This window comes from Zootoca vivipara, chromosome 6 (assembly GCF_963506605.1).
Source record: "Zootoca vivipara chromosome 6, rZooViv1.1, whole genome shotgun sequence".
Classification (NCBI taxonomy): domain Eukaryota; kingdom Metazoa; phylum Chordata; class Lepidosauria; order Squamata; family Lacertidae; genus Zootoca; species Zootoca vivipara.
Genome location: NC_083281.1, coordinates 26735049 through 26754903, shown reverse-complemented (window position 1 = coordinate 26754903; position 19855 = coordinate 26735049). Strand labels below are relative to the sequence as shown.

Genomic DNA, 19855 nt, shown 5'->3' with positions numbered 1-19855 from the left:
CAGGTTCTCTCCCTTCCACCAAGCTGCATACAAGCCTTCTCTCTGAGCACATGTCCATACCATAGCTGCCAAGTTTTCCCTTTTCTCGCGAGGAAGCCTTTTCAGCATAATGGAATTTCCCTTAAAAAAAGGGAGAACTTGGCAGCTATGGTCCATACACATTCTTATGACTCGGAGAAAATATTTTTGATGGTAAATAACTATAACTGAATGAATCAATAATCCATTTCCACCCCCTTGCTTCCAGACTTGGCCCTTGCATGAATCCACAATGAGGAGTTTCTTTTTTCTGCTCTTCCTTCCAGGTAATTCAGGTTTGATTTGTGCAAATTGGGCTTCTGGTCTCTTTTAAGCACCTCTGCTCTCTTTGGTCTTTAGAAAAGAATGAGGAGAAGGCAGTAGTGGACGTTGGGTCTCAGATTTTAGCGGTGCCCTGTGTGACACTTAAATTCCACAAACCAAACCTCTCTAGCTCCATTCTGAAACATTGTCTTGATGCCCCCTGGCAGGGTAGTGCTCACCAGTCCTGCCACCCCAAAAGGCCTCTGATGATGCGTCTATGGTCCAGTATAACCCCCCCCCCCACACACTAATGCAATGCTATTGACATGTTTCAGAATATTTCTGCAAAAAAGCTACCAGGCTGGAGAGGCTGTAAGAAGTTGAGTTTAGTTTTGATTAGAGAGCACAGCCTTCAGATCATTTTCATCATCCTTCTGAATGTATGGTGGGAGCTGATCAAAATATAACAATTTGTTCTCCGATTTAGGTATCTTGGGTAATGAAAAGATGTTGACTATTGCCCTGAATAATCTGGCTGCGTGGGAAGGATCCTGTATTCTTATTCCATGCATGATTGGCGTAACATATAACAAGGTTCGGGTTGACAACTTCTTCCTGATTTGGTATTTTGACCCCGTGTATAATGAGACACTTAAAGATTATTCTGGTATCATGTTATACAATGGCTCCACGGCCTCAAAGAAGTACCTGACTCCAACAATGCCACACTTTCTGGATCGGGTGAGCTTTGTTGGGAATTTAAAGAACAGAAACTGCAGCCTGAAGATCTCTCATCTCCAGAAAAATGACAGTGGCAAATATGGAGCAAGACTTTATGGCTCTCCTATAAACAGGCGTGAACGAGAAAAGTGGTTTCTTGAGGCTGCTGTTAATATTAATGGTAAGCAACTTTCAGAGATGATTTGTCCTCTGCTCTTGCTAGTCAAGTAGTCTGGAAGCTAAGGGCACCTTCAGGCTGTCACTGTTTTGTGGGAGGGATTCAAGGGCTTACCACGAATGTAGATTTATGCACTTTTAAATGCTCTGTTGCCCTAGTGCAAGATTCACTTTTAAAAAGAATCACCTAAAAAGAATCCACCTTTAAAAAGAATCAGACAGGGTCATGCACTGAAATGTGTGGAGTGAGCAAATGACTAATGTGGGAAGATGTGTAAATGCCTCATAAAGAAATCATGATGAATAACAGATGCATAACTGCCCTGTGATCAAATCAGAACAAAAGCTCAACAAGGATATACTCTAACTTTGTGTAAGTTTCATGCAAGCAAATAAAGATGAATGCTCAATAAATAGGTCTTCAGGTGAGGTTCTAAACGGTCAATTTTCTAAGGTTGTAATTGTAATTCTATACAAATCACAGAATTATGGAACTGGAAGAAATCCCAAGAGTAGACTAAGAGTAATGGTAGACTGGTAACTGAATAACATTTCAGGAATCCCCTCTTATAAGGGTTTGTTAAATGACACTAATAATGTATTTGCTAGGAGGCCTCACCACATCTTTGTGCGAAACTAATGTGCCATTCATCAGGCAGCCCCTTACATTGTGTTGCATCAAACGTTAGTCCACTCAGGGGAAGTAAAGGTAAAGGGACCCCTGACAGTTAAGTCCAGTCGCAGACGACTCTGGGGTTGCGGTGCTCATCTTGCTTTACTGGCCGAGGGAGACAGTGTTTGTCCGCAGACAGCTGGCTCAGGGGAGACCCATTGAAAATAATGGACCTAAGTAGATTAACTATAGATACAATAGACTGTGTTCTTATTTGCCTTGCCAATATCTAGTGCGGAGTTTTTCACATCACTTTGATATGCAAAAATAACCACCTATTTATTTTATTACCTAACAAATTTATAATCCTCTTTATAGCCTGAAGGACCTGAATTGTTGTACGAGTTCAATATGGGGATTGTATATACACATGTTCAGCTTTAAAAACAATAAAATAATTCATCTGAACTTCAAATCAAGAAAACCACCTCTACAAGTTCTACAAAAAAAGAATAAAATCATTTCTGCCATTGTCCATTTGACAAATATCAACTCAGAAAGCCATAGTAATTGAAAACAAGTGCTTCAGCCAACTGGGCGTATAGGATGTCCTTATTTTCCACCCTTCTCCGCATTTGTCACATGCAGCACTGTTCCCATTCTGCAGGGAAGGAGACTTGGCAGCTGGACGGCTCCACCAAGAGAGGCATCTCCTCCCTCTGCTGAACTGGCTCTCGCGTACCCTAGATCCTCATGCAAATAGAGCCACCAGTGCTGGCTGGTGCCCATAGGGACTGGTAGGATGATAGACAGAGAGGCCAATAGTAGGTGGCAGCAGAGCCAATGACAGGCAAAGCCAACTGATTCTAGTTTTGTCTCTGTCCTCCTCCCTTCTGAGTTGTAGTTGGGGATCTCTGAGACTGAGGAGGAGGGTAACAGTCAGTGTCAGCCCCCTCTCAACTGGTTATAAGTCAGGAGGCATATGAGAGGGGGTACTGGCTGAGGGCAGACTGCAGACGGCGGGTAAGTGCCCCATTTGTCCTCATTGGCCAGCCTCCACGAATACATAACTTGGAAGAAGTGACCATTCTTTCTGTGGAAACAAAATAAAAAGAATTCCTTCCAGTAGCACCTTAGAGACCAACTAAGTTTGTCATTGGTATTTGCTTTTGTGTGCATGCACACTTTTTCAGATACCGTGCGTGCACACGAAAGCTCATACTAATGACAAACCTAGTTGGTCTTTAAGGTGCTACTGGAAGGAATTTTTTTATTTTGTTTTGACTACGACAGACCAACACGGCTACCTACCTGTAACTAGAACATTTTTTCTGTGCTCCAGCTGGAGGCAGGTATAACTATGCTAACATGCTGCATCACAGAAGGGGGAAAAGGTAGGCCTGGATGCTTCTTGCCATTTTTGGATAGATGATCAAGGCTCTTATCTGCTCAACAGCTTACTTTTAGATTAGGGGTGGTGAACCTTTGATCTTCCAGAAGTTGCTGGATTATAACCCTCATCACCCCTGACCATGCTGGCTGAGGCTGATGGCTGCTGGAGTCCAAGAACATGCAGTGAGTCACAAGTTCTCCATCTCTGGTCTACACCTTTGCCTGATCAATGACTTGCCATTTCCTTTTTTTATTTATTTTCTGCATGCAGTGTCACCACCCAAACCCAAGATAGAAAGCATTGCAGAAATCCGGGAACAGAGGTCAGTGAGAGTGACCTGCTGGGTATTTTACCACTGCCCTGATGAGCCAATTATGTTGACTCTCAGCGGCTTGGAGGAGAGTCGTATGTCTTCCCAAAAAACAACCAACAAATATGGAAAAGTCCAAACTATTCTGAGTTTTACTCCAACTTGGGAGGATCACAGGAAAACGCTGACATGCACTCTGAAAAGCCACAATGGGACAGAGATATCCCAGAGCACTATGACATTGGATGTGAAATGTGAGTATTCAGGGGGGATGAAACTGGGCTATGTGGGGAAAATCTGTAAAAAAAAATTCCGCCTGAACTACACAAGATTCTGTTCCTCTGAAAAGACATCGTCTGAACTCTGAACCTTGTGAGGGATGGTGGGGTGTGGCTTAGGCATTTGCAATAGCAAGAAGCACGTGATTGTCGCATTTGGAAGGATATCTGCTATTGAGTGCAAAATGTGATGGGAATCCCTGCAAGAGGGGAGGGGGTTATAATTAAGGGTTCCTGTTTATATTCTAGGACCTCCAGCCTTGCAGCTTCTGTCCATTTCTTATGGTACTTACGACTTCCCTATTTTATTTATTTCAGATGGTCCCAAAAGAGTTAAGCTGAGCGCTACACCTGGAATCACAGTCCAAGAAGGGGAAAAACTCTCTCTTGCATGTACAGTCAACAGTAGCAACCCTGGAGTTACATACCAATGGTACTGGAAGGATGCCTGGAAGTATGAATGGACGAGCCCAATAAAGGAATTTGATTCTGTAGGAGAGCAAGATTCTGGTGTCTATCGCTGTAAAGCTGAAAACACATTTGGATTCGATAGCTCAGAACTGACCATCAATGTCCAGTGTGAGTTTCTTTGTTGTGCTGGTGAATGATGACCATCAGAATTTTCAGATATTGCTCGCCTCTTCCTTCCTCTTCTGAGGGACTTTTCTTATTTCAGAAGAAAACTACTTTTCCCTTCTGATTTTCATGCATTGTGTGACTATCAGGACGGGAAGCAAGAAATAGCTTCTTTAATGCCAATTCTACACACTCACCAATGTAGTTTGTAAACCAGCATTGCTGGTCTTGCATAAAATGCACCTTTAGAATACAATATTATATCAGGTCACCTTCAAAGATGGGCAGGGTAGCATCCAGGGCATGCTAGTGATCTGGCGGCTGGTTGGGTCTGGAGGGGCCATAGACATGGCCTCACTTAACCCTGTAGGTGCTGAACTGCAGTGTTTGAACATGTTTATGTATATATGGACTTTCTCAGTACCCCCAAAAGAGAAACAACAGATATGATGAGAAAATAATGCTATCCCAAAATCTCCCTCTGGGGTTGGGTTGACTCACCCTGCTTAATGTGGCATGCTGGACCAGGATCTTCAGCAGCAGGATTATAATCCCCACTCAGACATGCAGTTCACTGGGAATTCTTGGACTAGTCACCATTTCTCAGCCTACCCTACTTCACAGGGTTGATTTCAGGATGAAATGGGGAGGTGGAGAACCACACGCTCCTGGGAGGAAAGGTGGGTTGAAAATATATACATAAATAATAGTTGGCCAAATTTGTAGCACAGCAGTAAACATAATAATCACCACCAATTAATTAACTGATGATGATATAGTAAAGGTGGCAGTAGTGATTCTGTGACATGGTGGTAGCAGCGGAGGTGGTGAATGATGATGATGATGATGATGATAAAAGTGTAGTCATACTCTGACTTCCCCTGTGTGTGAAGACAGGCTCTGGCAGATTGAACAGACAAGACCAAAGTGGGTCCAATAGTGAAGAAGACAGTTTCTGCACTTGCTGTAGAGGGGAGTGAGGGGCAGATGGGCTCATCAACCTGGGAAGGTAACCCATCTAGGAGAAGGAAAACTCTGATCCAGAGTGGAGTCTCTATGAAGGTTGGATGGTGCCATGTACGCCTCCTTCTGGCAACTCCTGTAGCCAAGCTGGTGCCAAACATATTGCTCTGCTTTCTTGTGGACCACATCAGCATGTCGGAGAAGGGGGTCTTGTAATCTGGGCAGCCCAGGACCTCCATACACACTGCCCAGGCTCGCACCATATGGAGGTCACTTTGATGCTGCTAATGCAGTGATTTGACTAAACCCCCGGAAGCGCGCTCTGTTGTCTCTCAAGACAGATGGATGCCAACAACAGTCATCATCAGCATAGTAATGATCTGTCTTAACAGTATCTCAAAATGTCCCTCCTGGAGTGGGCTGACTCACCCTTCCATATGGTGGGGCCAGTTTTGCTACCTTCACCAATCACTGAATACACACGGTACTCTTTCTCAGTTCTCTTGTCCCCCAAGGAAGCAGACACATTTTCTTGGCCTCAAGAGTCCTGATTTCAGTGTCCATAATATCTCTATCCCAGATCCACCCAAGGATGTGAAGATTGACGTGCCACCGGGGATAATCAAAGAAGGGGACTATGTGGTTTTGCGGTGCTCTTCCCGAGGCAATCCTGCCACCAACCGCCATGGCTGGTATAAAGATAGTGAGTCTGTCATAATTGGAACCGACAAGGAGCTGCATTTTGAGGCGATCCAGGCCAGAGATTCCAGTACCTATTACTGCATAGCTGGCAATGCCATTGGAAATTCAAAATCCTCATCTGTCACCCTGGACGTTCAGTGTAAGTAACCTCAGTTTCAGGAAGTGAAGGGTCTGTAGCTTGGACTTTGACTGGCAGGGTCATAGCTGTGCTCTGCATCAGCTGACACCTGATCCTTTTAAAAATAAAAACCCTGGAGGTACCAGGAATATTGACCACTTGCATGCAAAGTATGTGGCATATCATATACAAATTTAAAAGAGAGTTAGGCGTATTCACTGGAGAAGGTTATCAATGGCAGCTGGACATGACAGCTTTGTTGTACCTCCACCATCAGAGGCTATGTGCTGGAAATCTCAAGTGGGACTTCCCATAAGCACCTTGGTTATTGACCACTGTGAGATGGGCCTTTGGCCTGATCCCTATGGGCTGTCCTGAAGCTCTTACCTTGGGATGCAATGAGAGGTCAAGCAAGGCTGTTTGTACAAATGAGCAGCTCTGCTTGATTTCTACAAGGGATAGTAGCACCAGCCACCTTGAATGAATTTTGTCCCCATCCTGCTTGAGCACAGCCCTTGGATACCATGCTGGCTGGGGAGGAGGATGAATCCTCTACTTGTTGGTCATCATAGACCCAGAGCTATGGAGAGAGTTGAGCACCACCAACCTTCCTCTATTGATGTTCTCCAAGTTCATGCTGGGCAGGGGTATAAGGGAAGATTCTCCTTTGCTGGCTACTGTAGAGTGAATTAAGGCCATTGAATCCTCCAGTTAAGAACAGAGGTGGCTCATCTAGTTCTCTGTTGTCTAAACTGGCCATGGCTCCAAACCCTGTTTGGAGATACTGGGGATTGAACCTAGTACCTTCCACACGCAAGGCAGATGCCCTACCGCTGAGCTATGGCCCTTCCTTTTAAAGGCTGTAAATCAGAATGTGCAAGGCCTACCACTGCATTTTCAGTATGAGCAATTTCTTGCTCATGTGCTCCTACATAATTTATACTTGGGGGCATCCACAGTGCTGCAGACTGGCAGCCCATGTGTGTTGACTGCTCCCATGCTTCTGCTAGTGATATTTGAATGATGCTGATCATGCTAGTGGGGCTGGGAAATTGGGAAGCGATTCTGTTAGGGCAGGCGCCAGGAGCTGGTCAGTAAGAACTCACATGATGTCAGTGAAGTTAACTCTTTATTCAAAGAAACAAACAGCTCAGGATTCCAGGCCTAGTGGGCACAGTAACTCTTCCCAGTAGATCATGGGAGATGTCAGAGATTGAACTACAATCTGTAAGCTGCAACCTTTTCCATGTTATTGTGAATATAACTCTTAACTTTTGGAAAGTGAGTATAAATGTAGAAATGAAATACTTCTGGAAAATGACCAGCAACTGTGCACATAAACAACTTGGATATTATCAATATTAACTGGTCAATGTGCAACATTTGTATTTGTATAGGTATTTATGCTCATTCTTTGCTATTTTGGTGAATGTGTGTGACTGGTTATTGTGCCCATTTCCCCACTATGCACATCATGGATGATGTTTCTCAGGAATAAAAAAAAGCATTGATCTGATTTTCCAGATGCTCCCAAGAATGTCCAGCTTACCCTTAATAGCCGTCAGCCCATAACAGAAGGAGACACTGTCCCACTGAACTGCTCTGTGGGCAGCAGTAACCCCAGTCGCAAATGGTATATATGGTACAAGTCAGAGAAACGTATAAGTTCTACTCAGGAACTGTACACCTTTACTGCATCAGCTGAAAAGGTCAGCATTTACCAATGTGAAGTTTGCAATGACATCAGCTGTACAGCATCTACACCCATCTCTGTGACAACACTCTGTAAGTAATGCTACTGGAAGACCTGGAACACATGTACCAGTTAAGCAGAGCGAGAGGTTATGGGAAGGCAGGTGCACTCATTTCGCAAACTTGATCTGCACAGGTTATGTGGCTCCACTACCTGTTTGGAGAATTGCAGGTTGAACTTAAATAACTTAGCCAAATCACGAGAATGATGTACTCTTTAGCATATATAGAGCCTCTTAGCCTAGACTGATCCCAAATTGATGGCAGCCTTATACATGACCGAAGCCGGGATGCTTGCCCACAGAAATTGTGAGCCATTGTTAGTCGCAACTTACACAGGCAGACCTGTTATGGCAGAAAGATTTTGGAGAATTTTTTTTCTGATGCTCCTCAAGTGGTGAGCACCCACTGTTGGCACAATTTAATAAAAGGTGAGTGCCAAAAGCAGGACTGTTGAGTGCAGCAGGCATGTGCTTTTCAAGCTGAAAATTGAGGTTGATCACAGATTTACTGCAGAGGAATCTGTATTCAGTGATTGTTGTGTGTGTGTGGCGGGTTTTGCATGTGTGTTCAGGTGCGAGGGCAGGTGGAGCACCTTATGTGATACATTGCCTTTGGTCTCTCCTCCTGCAGTTGGCCCCAAGGACGTGAAAGCTGTGCAAGAACCTCTGGGGCTGATCACTGAAAGCAGCTCTGTGAAGCTGAGATGTGAAGTGAGAGAAGCCAACCCCCAGAAACTCACCTACATATGGTACAAAGAAGGGCAGCAGCTGCAGCTGGACTCTACAGTGGCCATCCTGAAAGTGACCCCTGAGCATTCTGGCAGTTACTATTGTGTAGCGAGCAACCAAGTAGGCTCAGCAAAGTCCTCACCAGTTCAGCTGAATGTCCGTTGTGAGTATGGAAAGGAGAGACTCCTGAAGATGGCTGATGAGGACCCCACCCCGAGTATCTTATTCCCTTACTCTGTCCTCAGGGGTGGCCCATCCATTCTCACTGCTTGAGGCAAAATGGGAAGTGCCACTCTGCCTTGCCGTTGGCACTGCTGCCTCCACCACCCACCTTGCCATTTCCTTCACTGGTGGAGAAGCAGCCCTTGTATCCGTGCTGATTTCAGGGGAGATCTCCCCGATTTGGGGCAAGATCTTGCCTGAAACCATGCAAGATATAGTGGGCTTCACAAGATCTGGTGCAATTTCAGTGAGATTTCACCTGAAATCGGGGTCAATACCAGCCCCACTTCCCCCCTGTGAATAGAGGCAGTGGGTCAGGTGGGGTCTGCTTAGGCAGCTTCTGCTACCTGAGGCAGCATCCTCACCCCGCCAACTGGCATGTCACCCTGTCTGTCCTCCAAGCATTACTTCTAGCTGAGGACAAGCTTCCAAGATCTTGTCTTCAACACTTGCCTTTTAACTAGAACCAGTGCTGTCCGATTTATCCTTAGTCTCATTGTTTCCTTTCTAGAATGCAGGAGGGAAAAAGGATGGGGACAAAATAAAAGTTTAAAAGTTGGACCTGCCTCTCAATGGCTCTGGCTTCACCTACTGTTGGTCTCTCTGCCTTCTGCCCTACAAACTCTGAAGGGCGCCAGCAACCCCTGAGTGGTACTGAGAGCCTTAAGAAAAATACTAGGCTGTGCTGAATGGATCTTCCCTGCCTTTCTTCTTGGCAGATGGGCCTCGTAATGTCCATTTACTCCTGAGCACCCAGGATGCGATCATTGAGGGAATGAGTGTCTCACTGAGATGCGATAATGATGCGTATCCACCAGCTGATGTTTACACATGGTACTGGAATGAACAGAGGCTCCAGCAAACTTCCAGGACACTTCAGCTGAAGAAAATCCAGGTTGACCAGTCAGGATCCTATCACTGCAAAACTTCCAATGGCATCTCTGAGCAGGACTCTGCAGCCATGGACATCACTGTGTCCTGTGAGTAGTTAATAAGGGCAGGTCAAGAATTCTAGCCTGCAAAATGTTGTTTTAGTAGCTGCATGGCCATCCTTTGTCAAGAATTGTATGTTGATAATTATTGTGGAAGGACAATCCATGGATATTTCTGCTAAGGGTGGCTAATGGCCAATGCATTTCCAACAGCTTGTGATCTTGGGAGGGTATTTTGACCTGACCAAGGAGCATGGGCAAAGGAGAGTCTTGAGAGCTAGACAGATAGTTCTGGAGGGTTGTATATGAGCCCAGGACCAGAGGTTCCCCACTGCTAATCCATACAGATCTGCTGTAGTGTCAGAGTTATTGTGGGAAATAAATATGGCAGCAAACCCAGCCACTCAGAGCACTAGATGGTGGGGGGGTTCAGAAAGTGAGTATACCCAGCCCTGCCTGGAGATGCCAGAGATTGAACCTGGGACCTTCTGCATGGAAAGCCAATGTTCTGCAGCTGAGCTCAGGCCCTTCTCACTGCTTGCAAGGCAGATGGATGTGAAGGAGAGGAACCTGGTGGAACTTTGATGTGCAACTGAACAAAAGCCTGCTTGGGATCAGGCAACAATCTCTTCACCATTACAGCCTGGTGTCGCAAATTCTAAGCTTTCTCCCTTTCTGTGTCATGTAGACAGCAGAGCTACAGTGTTGAAGCGTGCCCTGATTGGCCTGGGCAGTGTCCTATTTGCAGTTTTCCTCCTGGGGTTGCTGTCCTATGTGGTGCAGAGATGGTAAGTAGTTCTGGGCAGAGCCTCTTTGATCCAGCCAGGTCATTAACCGGCGATGTTTCTGAAGGAGCTAGGCTTCCCTGTTCTGCTGGGATTGTATTATTGTGCCTTTAATTATGTATGGATTTTATAATCGGATTAATGCTTGTAAACTGCTTAGAAGCCATTTTGGCATATAAGCATATAAGCAGTATGTAACTGTAAATTACATACTATGTAATACCATACGTGCTATGGTCCATGGGGTCATGAAGAGTTGGACATGACTAAACGACTAAACGACTAAACAACAACAACAACAACAAACTGTAAATTGCTCAGGAATTTGTAAAAACAAAAAGTGTTTTTTAAATGGATAGTGTAGTCTATGAGTTTGGGCCCGTCATGCCCAAAATCAGACAAAGTCACATTTTGGCCTGCTATCTTGCTTCACAATGGCTCCCGGCACCCAAACTTTGATGAGACCTCCTGCTCCCACCTCTTGACAACTCTTGCTAAGTTTGGTGATGAAATCTTGGGAGGTGGGCAAAAAATGAGCAAAGTCCCACTTCAGTCTGCCATGTTGATTCAAAAGGGCATTTGGCATCCCAACAATGACAAAAACTACTACCCTACCTTGGGAATTCTCATGCTGAATTTACGGTATCAATGATAGCTTGACAGGTGGCAAAACCTGTAGAGAACAGACAGACAGACAGACAGACAGACAGACAGACAGACAGACAGACAGACCAGTTTCCAAAATATGTAGCAGAAGAGATTGATCAATGGTCTGACAGTATAAATCCAGCCTATCAACTTTTTATAAATCACACACACCTTCTGTTTGGTGAAGGGGTTTGGAAGTGGTGGTAGCCCTCTGGTGAACTGCCCCAATGAATGACTAACAGGACAGAACTGTATCTTTTCTACATTGCAGGAAGAAAACATTAGACCCTGGCACTGGAAGGGCACGGAGATCAGGCTCATTTTTTGTGAAGAAGGTTAAGTTTTATTTTCCACTGATACATTGTGGGAGAGTGAGGGTGTTGAATCTGTTTGCAAATAACAAGTGACATGGCTGCTTCTGTGACCAGCCAATGACCTCTCTAGATGTTGCTGGCAGTCATGACGATCAGCATGAATTAATAGGACAAATTAGATGAAGCTGCACCATAGTCCCAAGTATGATGACAGTGGTTGCTTCTTCTCCCTTGTGGCAAGTAGCAACCTCTGGGAGTCATTCCCCCAGCCTTGTGATTGGGACTGTGGTGCAGTGGAAATGGTTCATTCATTAGCCATGGGCCCAATCTTGGTTGCTGTCCCCTTGCTTTGAAAGAGAATTAGACACGTTTGTGGGAGATAAGGCTATCATTGGGTACTGGCCACAATGACTATGTTCCACCTTTACAGTCAGAGGCAGGGTAGCTCTGAATGCCACTTGCCAGGAACCACCGGTGGGGAAAATGCTGTTGCACTCAGGGTCTACTTGTGGGTTTCCCATAAGCATTTGTTTGGCTACTGTGAGGATAGCATGCTGGACTAGATGGACCTTTGGTCTCTTCTTCTGTTCTCATGCATCTGCTGTATTTTATTTCATATGTTTACCTCACCACATTTCTGAGTAACCTTTCACAAGTTGCAGTGGAGACTGGTCCATTAGGGCATTGTCCCACCAACCTTCGCTTTAGCTCTCATCTACCTGCCTTCTTAGTTACCCTCAATCCACCCTGTCTGTCTCCACCCAGTGGTGTAGCATGGGTTGCCAGTGCCCAAGGCTGTGCAGAAGGGGGAAGGTGGGGAAACGGACGGAGTGCACATGCACATTCAACTGCTTAATGGCGTCTGTGCCACCCAGGAGATTGCAGCCACAAAAATAAAGAAAAGAAGAGCAATTCCATTGTCTGGAGAGGTCACTTCCTGGTTTGCACGGAGAAGCCATTTTCAACAGAGCCCAGCGACGGAAATGTGCAGCTGTATTGAGGCAGCACCAGGTGTTTAAACTTTGTGCCCCCTAACAATTTTGCACCTGGGGTAACCGCACCTGTCCCCCCCCACTGTGCTACTGTCTCCACCTACTCCCTCCCTCCCTCCCAGTACCAATGGACACCAGCCACCACAAACAAAGTATCTTGAGAGTAAATAAATGCATAGCACAATATACAGTTAAAACAAACCAAGAGGAAGCAAGCAGGCTTAATATAACCACAGATTGCATGTAACATGGAGTTTGGCCCTGAGTCCAATATATGCCTAGTCTTCCCAAGCTGTTACCCTTTGGATGCTATGGACTACAAGCTGCCAGCCTTGGCTAGTTTGGCCAATGGTAAGGGATGATGGGAGCTGTAGTCCAAAACATCTGGAGAGCATCATGTTAGGGCAGGCTGCTGTAGCCACTATGCCCCACTGGCATTCAGTTGTGCATCCCCCCTGATTTATCCATTCAACAGGGATATACTTTATTTCAGGAGGAGGAGACCCTGTGGTCTTTTAGATGTTGATGGAGCAGCACGGCCAGTTATCTGATGGGGGCTGGATTCCGTAGACATCAGGAGAGCTACAGGTTCCCCACCCTTGATGTAACTGCTATGTAGGAAAGCAGCAGAGAATTTCAGGAGCTGCTGGCTTTTCTCAGCCCCAAGTGACACATGGGGCACCCAGTGAAATACTCCCTCTCATGTGCACCTCTCAGAAGGCACAGGAGATTGTCATCCTTTGCATGGAGGGGTGGGTGGGTAGGTGGGATATTATGTCGCTGCAGAGAAAATGATGTCCTAGGCAAGAGAATAAACACTGCTTTGTTTCTTAGGCCAAGGGAGAAAAACTGTGCAATGGTAACAACAGGCTGAGAGAAAGTGGAGCAGATGGCTCCATCGGATTCCTGAACGAGGGCGCAGAAACTTCCATTTCTTATGCGGCGCTCAGGTTCCCTCCAAGTTTGTCTGAGGAACGCACTGTTTATGCAAGGTATGATGGGGAGCAGACTAGAGGGTTGCAGGACACTGTGGTAGATACCTTGCCTTTTTTTGGAAGAAGGGGGAGTTGGACAAGTGATGGGTGCAGTAGGAAGGGATTTCCACATGCAAGGAGCCACCACTGAATAGGCCCTTCCTATACGCTGCCTGTGCCCATATTTTTTCATCTCCTTCCTTCCCTAGGATGGACCAGATACATAGGAGGTCACCAGAGCTCCTGTGAGTTCATCACTGGTGAAGAAGAGGGGATTTCAGTTGGTACAGCTTCTCATGTGGTGGGTGGGTAGAATGTCCCCACCCATCCTGAAACCACATTGTTTGCATGATGATTAAAGATTCAGCAGCCCCGGTTGTTCTTTGCATCTGGTACTTCTGTTGCTCATCTCCTGTGTATGGGAGAATGTATAAAGTTAGTAGGGGACCCACCCACTGAAAACCAACAATCTACTACAACATGGTGCATCCTGGATGTAGATTACAACTCCAATCATCCTTCACCATTGGCCATGCTGGCTGGGGATGATGGGAGTTGTGGAGGGCACAAAGTTGACAAAGGCTGCTATATTGCATTCAGGCAGCCTAAGCACTAAATTCCTCTTCCACACTCCAAATGCTTTTCTAACTGGAATCTTCAATTCTTTACAGTGTCAAAGCACCACAGCCTTTGGATGATGCCGTGATCTACAGTGTGGTAAAGAAACCCGAGCTCCACACAAAGGTACATCTTCATTGTAAGACAGAATCCCATGGGATGTGTGAATGACCTGGCTTCCCCAGTATTGTAGCCCATGATCTCCTATGGCTGGCATGCCTGGACATATGGTTGGACGTATGCCAGGGGCCCACATCCTAGCAGGTTCTCCACTGACCAGAGAACCCTGGAGTTGCTGCGGGGAGGAGGTAGACTTACTGAGGGAAAGAGGATCACAGAGGGTGTTCTCTCAAGGGGTTCCACATAACTCCAAAATGCTGTGAGGTTTGGTCCATGCGAGGTGGAGGTAGGGGCTTCAAAGGGGTCTGGTCCCAGCACAAGCATGACCAATGTTTCAGGTATTGCACTAAATTTGGTTGTCATTCAGACTGCAAACGGCAGTTTGACTCACACTGTAGAGATACAGGTTTAAAAGCAACATGTCTGCCTCTTTTAAAGCATCACAGAGAATTGTGGCTTTCAATAAACGTTTATTGAATATATGGGAAATAACTGTGTACAACTGAAAACACTGTCAGCATTAAGATAAGTTCAACAGTGTGAATAAGTTTTGATGGATGCAATAACGGAACACCGATTGGTATAGTTTTTGTAAAATGTGCAGGGATTTATTATATTTAAAATGAACCATGGAAAGAGAAGAATGGAAGTCATGGATATCTCAAGGGTGTAAAATGTGTATTTTAAATTGTAAAACAGAAAATTAAATACAAAATATATATTAAAAAGAGAGAGAGAATTACGGCTTTCAGTTTAGTACAGGGAATTCAAGCTGTCACTAGAATATTTTCCTCAACTTTGTGGTCAGCTGTAGAATAGGTGTGTGGTGAGAAGAACAGAACAATTTCCCCCAACCTGGTACCCTTGGGTACCCTCCACCTGTTTTGGACTAAAACTTCCATCATGCCTGATGATTGGCTATGCTGACTAGGAATGATGGGAGTTGTAGTCCAAAGCAGCTGGAGAACATCAGATTAGGGAAGTCGCCTTAGTAGCACCCTCCTTTGGAGTCATGAAAAAGTCAGGTTTAATTCCACCTTATGTTTTTGAAAAGCAACTTGAGAAGGTTTTTTTTTTATGGACCTTGCCTGAATCTGGCAAAATAAAATTCCAGATACCTTTAAAGGTTGCCAGAATTAGCTCAGCTACTGCCACAACCACCAGAGAAAGGTAAACCACCCCTAACCTCCCCAGGGAATCCACTTCTGGATAGATAATGAACTGCCTTCATAGTTATTTGTTGCTCATGGCATTTGTTTTAGGACAGGGGTCCCTAGATTTACCGGCGTTTGGGCCGGTTCCCACCGCGCCGATCGCGCAGCGGGCCGGAGGGCGGGGGAGTGTGCGCCCGTGTGCATGCGCACGGGCGCTTACTGGCGCGGCGGCACGCTTCCAGGGTGGAAAAAGCGCCGAAAATCCGTTGTGCGCATGCGTATGGGCCTCCCCCGACCCGGAAGTGCACCAGAAATGACCTCTTCCGGGTCGGGAGAGGCCCATACGCATGCGCACAAAGGATTTTTGGCGCTTTTTTCCCAACCCGGAAGAGCGCTGCCGCGCCGCGCGCCGTAAGAGCGGGCGGCAGCGGGGGGCGGCGGGGGTCCTCGCGGGCCGGATTGGCAGGCCAATTGGGCCACATCCGGCCCCCGGGCCGTAGTCTGGGGACCCCTGTTTTAGGACAAGTGAAAACTGAACTGAGCGGGTACCATTTATTTTTTAATTTTCATTTGCTTTGAATCTCATATCATCAGGCTTGCTAATGCACAGGGCCATGCTGTCCTGATTCAGCTTCCGGTTTCTTATGCTGTCCTACCCCCTTGTTGGCAATTTACAAGAAATCGTCACCCTTGAAGTGAAAACCATTTTTCTAAAAAAGATGAGCATGTGTTTCCTTTGAAAGACCCAGATAGAATCTCTGCAGAGCGTAACACGGCCCCAGGGATCTGTACTGTCAACATCATCTCCTCCTAGCTGTGCTTTTTTTTATCATTACAGTATGCCAGTGCCTTCTGCTATCTGCATGAGAAGCAGAAATTCAATAGGTAAAGGAGGTTTTCCTTGCCATAGTGGTGAGACGAGAGAGAGGAGAGAGAAATCTCTTGAGGTCTGGTCAAGCAACTTTTTAATAAAAGTGTTGGGGCATGCAGAAGACCTGTCCTAAAGATGCGGGGGGAGAACAAACCTAGATCTGTATTAATTGGCACTTCTAATGAAGCTACAACTCCCACCGCCCCGATTGTTAGCCATTCTGGCTGGGGCTGGTGGGAGTTACAGTCCAATGATGTCTGGAGGGCACAGAGGTGATGAAGGATGCTTTGTTGCATCCAGGAAGCCTAATCACTAAATCAAAAATGTGAAAGTTTTATCAACTGCATAGGGATACCAGTTGTAGCTTGGCAGGGTGGGAGAGCAGATGAAGTGTCATGAGAAACAAAAAACAAACAAACAAACAAACAAAAAACCCCAAGCTGTTAGTCCTTAATTTTGAAGTGAGCACCCTAAAAAATGTGTAGGTGGTTTCCTACTAAATATCAAAAGCTTTGGGTGGAAGCTGCCTTAAACCTAGCCAGACCACTGGCCTTTTTAGCTCTGTATTGTCTACTCTGATTGGTAGAAGCTCCCCAGGATTTCGGACAGGAGTCTCTTCCAGCCCTGGGGATGCTGGGAATTGAACCTGCCATGCAAGGCAGATTATATGCTACTGAGCTTTGATGAAGGGCCAGGGAGGGCTGGGGAGGATTCTTAGTCTGAAACCCTGGAAAGACAGGAGTTGCAGACAACACTGAACTAAATGGACCAATGATCTGACTCAGCAGAAGGCAGCTTGCTATGTGTGCGCTGCAAAGATAAAACAAACAGCACCCTTGTTTTCAGCATTTCTTCTCTACATATTTTGATAATGGACATTCTCTGCAGCTGTTGGGATTCTGACAGCATCTGGCATGCAGAAGATAGTACCTGACAATGCAAACATGCAGCAGCGGACACTGTTTGATATTAGGCATGATTTAACAGCTATAATCTAGCAGCAGCTAATATTTGACCATTTAAAATAGTCTGTATAAGTATTAGAGCAAGGATGCAGAGGTTGTTGGACTCCGGGTCCCATCAACCCCAGCCAGAACACCCAATGGTCAAGGATGATGGGAGAAAATTGAGTCCAAGAAAATCTGAAGGACTACAGGTTCCTCAGCTGTGCAATAGAGGTCACTATTTGACAGCATCTCACAGGACAGTTGCTATGCAGCCTCCACCAGTTTTGCTTCTGCAATATACCAGCCAACAATTGATGTATTAAAGTTGGTAGATGACATGCAATGAAATGTACTCCAGTTTACATAATAATTCAGTCAGTCCGTCAGTCAGTCAGTCGGTCAGTCATCCAATCAAACATTTTGAGATCCCCACATACAACTCAATCCAAATATTGCATTTTGAAAAATGGGCATTTATTGACATTCTTTGGAATTTCATTTCATTGTCACCCTGGGTCTCTCTAACATGGTAGGGCAGTCTTCCCCAGCTGAATGCCTTCTGGATGTTGTTGGACTACAGCTCCCATCATCCCTGACCAATGGTCCTGCATGCTTGGGCTGATGGGAGTTGGAGTTTAATTACATCTGGAGGGTACCGCATTGCCTACCCATGGTCTACTGGTGGCAGCTCTCTGGAATTTGAAGCCAGGGTTCTTTCTCAGCCCTGTGTGATGCCAGAGGTTGTATCTGAGACCTTTTGCCTTTAGAGTAGACCCTCTGCTCCACCACTAAGCTACACTCTTTCCCCTAAACTTGTATCTCCTTCTGCTTTAGGGAGACACCAAACCTGACTACGAGAACGTGGTGAACAAGAGCGAAGAGGAGCTGCATTACTCGTCTTTGGTGAACCTGGGCCCACGGCCTCACCCCACCTATGTAGACTTTGAAACAGACTCTGAATCGGAGGAGAGCATCCAGTATGCATCCTTGAAGCACTGATCCTCTTGAAACTAGCAGAGATCAGGAACTACTCCTAGACTCTTTCCCCTCTGTGTTGAGGCTGGGCCTGTATTATAGCTTTCTCTTTGCAATCAAATGCAGCAGAACTTGAGCGGGTAGTGCATATGATCTGGCTGTACTGGGAGACAAGCAAGGCTGAGGTTTAGATAGATATGGTGCATCACTGCCAGCACAGTGCTCCACCTTTCAACACATTTCATTGGTGATCGAGATCAGTATCCCCAAGTCTTGTCTTTCCCATCAAATCATATGGGAAAGATCTGCTATTCCTTCCTTCCTTCCTTCCTTCCTTCCTTCCTTCCTTCCTTCCTTCCTTCCTTCCAACAAGTCAATCCATACTTGCAACATAGAAAACTGCTCTCTGTATATTCCAGGTGAGACCATTCATTCATCCAGTCTGGTATCATCCATCTTGGCTAGAAGGAGCTCTGCAGGCCCAGAGGTCTTTCCTATCATCTGCTGCCTGATCCTTTGAACTGGACATGTCACAGATCAAACCTCTGCGTGGATCCTTCCACTCAGCTATGGTTGCATTCGGTTCAGGGATTCCCAAGCTGGGTGGGGTCCTCCTGTGCCTTGAAGGGGATGAGGAAGATATTTGATTCAGATCACGTTTTACGGTAAACTTAAAAGAATTCTCATTTCCCAAAGCCGCACACAAACCGAAACACAGTTGTCCCTCAAAATTCTCACTTCTGCAAATTTTGCAATGCAGTTCTCCAACCATGCAATGTGTATAAAGAGGTATATGCAAAGTGGGCATATATATCTCTTTGTGTGTGTCCCAACTTTTCATATCAAGTAGGCCACAAGGGTACTTTGACATGAAACCTGTGGGCCACACACAGCCTTGTCGTGCACAAGGGGGGGGGGGACAAGGCCAACATGTGACCCCCTGTCAGCCCTCATTCTACCTTCCCAAAACTGGGCAAGCAAGGTGCTGGCTTTGGGAAGGAGGTGGGAGGACTCTAGGACCCCACCAGAGCCCTTGTGCCTCCTTCCCAAAGCCCTGTGCCTTGCAGTGCAAGGGCTGTGGAGGAACATCAAATGTTGCTGAGGGCTGCAAAAAAAGACCTTGAGACCTTGAGAGAAAGACCACAGTGGACCACCCGTGTGTGTGCGTGTGTGTGTGTGTGTGCGCATCTATTAGGAAAACAACATGGGAAAATGTATATAAATGGAAGTTGTTTTGCAAAATGTGCATTAGGCAAAATTGCAGAAAAATATGTGCATATTGGGGGAGATTCACACTAAAATGGGTTATGAATTTTCACGAGGACTGATGTAGAAATGTGAAGAACTGAGCTTGGAAAGAATGAGAAACTGAGAGAAACCAAAACTGACACATTCACCTATACTGCCAGGAGCTTCTTGCAGAGGCAAGAGGGCCAGAGGCTGACCCAGGGGAAGGGATGGGTGATATATGGGCTTTTGTGCCACCCAAGAGGCATGAACTAGGGCTGGAGGAAGAGGGAGAGTCTGAGCAGTTGGAGATGAGGTAGGAGGCACAGGATGTGTCAGAAGTGGAGGAGAAGACTGTTGCTGAGGGACAGGGGGGGGCCCAAATCCCTACTGCTCCCTTCCCCACAGTCTCCAAGGATCAGGAGGGCTGGAAGAGGCAGGAATCATGTGTAGGTTGCAAG

The 19855-nt window shown here is 46.0% G+C and overlaps 1 protein-coding gene across 1 annotated transcript in view; it reads left to right on the top strand.

Annotated features, from left to right (window-relative positions):
- The window catches only part of LOC118086731 (B-cell receptor CD22-like), a 50504-nt gene extending 30743 nt beyond the window's left edge, over positions 1-19761 (top strand). Inside the window, exons 10-22 of the mRNA XM_060276440.1 lie at positions 248-305; positions 770-1183; positions 3456-3749; positions 4092-4352; positions 5893-6153; positions 7657-7917; positions 8518-8778; positions 9557-9817; positions 10458-10557; positions 11474-11537; positions 13343-13500; positions 14154-14226; positions 18027-19761. Coding sequence (XP_060132423.1) covers positions 248-305; positions 770-1183; positions 3456-3749; positions 4092-4352; positions 5893-6153; positions 7657-7917; positions 8518-8778; positions 9557-9817; positions 10458-10557; positions 11474-11537; positions 13343-13500; positions 14154-14226; positions 18027-18191 — 2631 coding nt within the window. The 3' untranslated portion in view covers positions 18192-19761. The remainder of the gene's footprint in view (positions 1-247; positions 306-769; positions 1184-3455; positions 3750-4091; positions 4353-5892; positions 6154-7656; positions 7918-8517; positions 8779-9556; positions 9818-10457; positions 10558-11473; positions 11538-13342; positions 13501-14153; positions 14227-18026) is intronic.
- Positions 19762-19855: the final 94 nt, after the last annotated feature.